The following is a 3,753-nucleotide window of genomic DNA, read 5'->3' as shown; positions in this document are numbered from 1 at the left end:
GATTTCTCCGGAGCCACCTCCCACCTCCAGCCGCCAAACCGGTACAACTCCGACGACAAAGGCCGCCGAAAGCAGGACCATCGGAGGCAGCCCTGGTTGAAGTAGACGGAAGCCTTCAGATCTGGATCGGGCGCCGCCAATGCGATTCCCGATCCAGCGTCCGATCTACGCCGCCGAAGACCGAACGCGCCCGCGCCGCGCCTTGCGCGCCCTCGCCACGCCATCCCGAACACGGCAACCCTCGCCGGTGCGCGCACCCGCGCGAGCGCCGCGCCGAGTCCCCGCCCGAACGAACGGCCCGCGCCGCCCCTGCTCGAGCTGGAGGAGGGAAGGGCCCCGCCGCCGCCGAGCCGCGCGGGCTTCGCCCGGCAACGTCCGCCGGCGGCGGCGAGGGAAGGAGGGGCCGGAGGGGCCTGCGCTGGCGGCGGCTAGGGTTCGCTCCCGGGCCGCCCGCGGGAGCGACCTGGGGAGCGAGACGGGAGGCCAGTGGTGGCTTTGGTAGACCCTCACCTTCCAATTACTTGTGCCAAAAAAATCTGCTTCTTGTAACTATGAGGACAAATCAGGGAAAATAGAGGCTCTGACCAATCAAAATGCACATACTTCAGGTGGAGGAAGACATGGGTCTGGTCCAGTATGCAATGGCCATCTTCATGGATCAACAAGAAACCCACATGATCTCTAGCATCTGCCATTCCAACCAAACCAGCCACATTGACCAACAGTCATTCCAAACGCAGAGGAAGACATCCACTGGTCAGCCAAAGCCGGAGCCAAACAAGTTCAACCCAGAATACGAGGACGATGAAATGGAGTACGACGACGACGAGATCGATGCAGAGTGCGCGTCGGGTTCAGCAAGCCATGATGATCATGCAACACATAATGCAGGGAGCAGCGAGCTGATGCAGGTTGAGACGTCAGAGAGGGTGAGAGATGGCTGCTCAAGCAACTTTGGTGATGAGATCCAAATGCTGATGGTTTGCCAGAACAGCACTGATGATCATTCCAATTTGCATGGGCAAAATGAAGCTTGGCATTTTCTCTACGAGGAGCTATGCAGTGGCTACCCTCAATCGTCAGGTAGTAATTTCATTTCTCGTTCTCTTGATTTATCTGGCTAGCATCTGACCTCACTTGATGTCCTCTCTGTATCCCAGCTGCAGGTGAGAACCAAGCAATGGCTGAAAATGCTCACTACGCACAGACACTCTCGTTGATCCTGCATCGCAACAACGCCCTGAGACAGGCCGGCGGCCTGAACACCGGGTCCTACCTGGCAGTCTCACTCCAATCTTCATTCTCCAGATGGGATGCTGGCATCCATGGACGCACGGTCGCCCAAGGCACCACCCGGCAGAAGATGCTCAAGAGTGTCCTCCTGTTCTTCAGTGCTGCCTGCAACAAGCCACCGGGCGATCCGAGGTGCGACGATGCCGGCGCGCGGAGGGAGGTCGACTTCGGCGCCAGCCATGTCATGCAGGAGCGGAAGAGAAGGGAGAAGCTCAACGAGCGGTTCATCGTCCTGCGGTCCCTGGTGCCCTTCGTCACCAAGGTACACACACAATCCTCAGCCAAAAAGATTCAGTAATGTACAGTATATGTTTGCAAATTCAGACGTCTTTTTTGCATGGTTGTCAGATGGACAAGGCCTCGATCCTCGGCGACACGATCGAGTACGTGAAGCAGCTGACGAAACGCATCCAGGACCTTGAATCATCGACGGTCAGGGGGCCGGCGATGTCGAAAGAGAAGCGTGCGCTGCCGACGGGCATGGAAGGGGCCAGCAGCAGCAGCGGCAGCAGCGGCAGCACCCCTGTGGCCACGGACGTGCAGGTCTCCATCATCGAGAGCGACGCGTTGCTGGAGCTCCGGTGCCCCGACAGGCACGGCCTGCTGGTGACCATCATGCAGACGCTCCAGGAGCAGCTCCGGCTCGAGGTCACCTCCGTCCAGGCGTCGTCGGACCACGGCGTGCTGCTCGCCGAACTGCGCGCCAAGGTACAGTTATTCTTGGTGCATTCATCTGTCTGAACGTTACTGTTGATGCTGGAATCTTGTTTGCTGCATTGCGTGCGTGCAGGTGAGGGAGGTGCATGGGAGGAGGAGCAGCATTTCTCAAGTGAAGAGAGCGATCCATCTCATCATCTCATCAGGATGAGTGGATGTGCAACAGATTAGTAGTAGCATATGTCATCAGCCTCCCCCTTGATGCTTATGTGTCGATAAAAAGCACCCTTTGTCGAAAAATTTCATCAGGCTTTGTTTTTTTTTTGTTAGCCTCTGTTCATACATATCAACACTAATGATAATGCCTTAAAAAAGAAAGCTAAGGATGATGCTTTGTCAGTCTTGTTTAATTGCAAAACTATCATAAAGCCTTATTCCACCTTTGCCGAAAAAGGCTTTCGCCCCGCTTTATATTATAAAGCCAACCGCACAATAAACATCCAACACAGACCAACACACCACAAACACACACACACGGAGGTCCACAGGAGCCACAATAGTACACCAAAGGGTCATAGCTGAGGGCACAGCACAACAAGCCCTAAAACCAAAAGACGCACGCCACAATCCACATAGATGCCAGGCGGACTAATCAGGCTCAGGGGGAGGAGGCGGCAGCGGGGGAGCCAAGCGGAGCGCCATCGAGCGGAGATCGGAGAGGAGGGCGGTGATGACGTCCCGGTCCTGGGGGCGGCTAAGCGGCCGCCAAAGCTGCAGGTAGCCACACAGTTTAAAGATTGCATCAGTCGCACGACGAAGGGGCACCTTCTGAATAACAAGCTTATTACGGATGTTCCAAAGCGTCCAGGCAAGAACCCCTATGCACAGCCATCTAATATGGCGGTAGCGGGCAGGGCAGGCGTTAAGCTCAGCAAGCAGGTCGGGGGGAAGTTGGTATTACACAACTGTCCACCAACCGTTTCGCGGAAGCAGACCCAAAGGAACTGGGCAGAGTGGCACGAGAAAAAGATGTGGTTAGCATCCTCAACGGTGCCACAGATGGGCAAATTCCATCACCCGGGCCATTCCGCTTGAGGACCTCAACACCAGAGGGGAGCCGGCCACGGATCCATTGCCATAGGAAGATCCTGGTCTTCAGCGGGAGACGGATACCCCAGATCAGGCTAAATGGTTCCGGGGCCGACGAGGGTGCAATGGCACCGTATAAGGACTTCGTGGAGAAACGCCCGGAAGGCTCGAGGTGCCAGGACAGGACGTCCCGGTCCTCCGCCACCTCCATCGGCAGCAGAGCAATGTCCTGGAGGAGGGAGTCCCAGGCGGCCACCTCAGGGGGACCAAACGGGCGCCGGAAGGCGAGACGCCCTAAGTCAATAAGGGCCGTCTCGACCGAGACTCGAGGGTCAACCGCAATGGCAAATAGCTCAGGGAAACGCACTGCCAGGGGGGCGTCCCCTAGCCAATGGTCGAACCAAAACAGGGTCGAGGCTCTGGAGCCAACAGATATAGAGGTGCCAATGCGTAGTACGGGCAGGAGCTGGATCACAGACTGCCAGAACTGGGAACCGCCCGTACGTTGGCAAAAGGCGAGAGGCTGGCCACGAAGGTATTTATTGCGGATGATGGTGAGCCAGAGGCCTCCCTCCCCGTTGGCAATACGCCACAGCCAGCGAGTCAGGAGGGCAATGTTCATGCGTCGGGAAGAGAGGATCCCAAGGCCCCCCTGGTCTTTGGGCTTGCAAATGTCGGACCAGCCCACCATGTGGTACTTCTGTTTGCCATCCT

The 3,753-nt window shown here is 57.1% G+C and overlaps 1 protein-coding gene across 1 annotated transcript in view; it reads left to right on the top strand.

Moving 5' to 3' along the window:
* LOC119273212 (transcription factor BHLH42-like) overlaps nt 1-2,349 on the top strand; it is an 8,421-nt gene extending 6,072 nt beyond the window's left edge. The window contains exons 6-9 of the mRNA XM_037554481.1: nt 609-1,083; nt 1,161-1,555; nt 1,642-2,001; nt 2,084-2,349. Of these exons, the coding sequence (XP_037410378.1) occupies nt 609-1,083; nt 1,161-1,555; nt 1,642-2,001; nt 2,084-2,161 (1,308 nt within the window). The 3' untranslated portion in view covers nt 2,162-2,349. The remainder of the gene's footprint in view (nt 1-608; nt 1,084-1,160; nt 1,556-1,641; nt 2,002-2,083) is intronic.
* The last annotated feature ends 1,404 nt before the right edge of the window (nt 2,350-3,753 follow it).

The sequence above is a fragment of the Triticum dicoccoides genome, chromosome 1A, assembly GCF_002162155.2.
Source record: "Triticum dicoccoides isolate Atlit2015 ecotype Zavitan chromosome 1A, WEW_v2.0, whole genome shotgun sequence".
NCBI classification, from domain to species: Eukaryota; Viridiplantae; Streptophyta; class Magnoliopsida; order Poales; family Poaceae; genus Triticum; species Triticum dicoccoides.
This window is presented reverse-complemented; position numbering and strand designations above follow the sequence as displayed.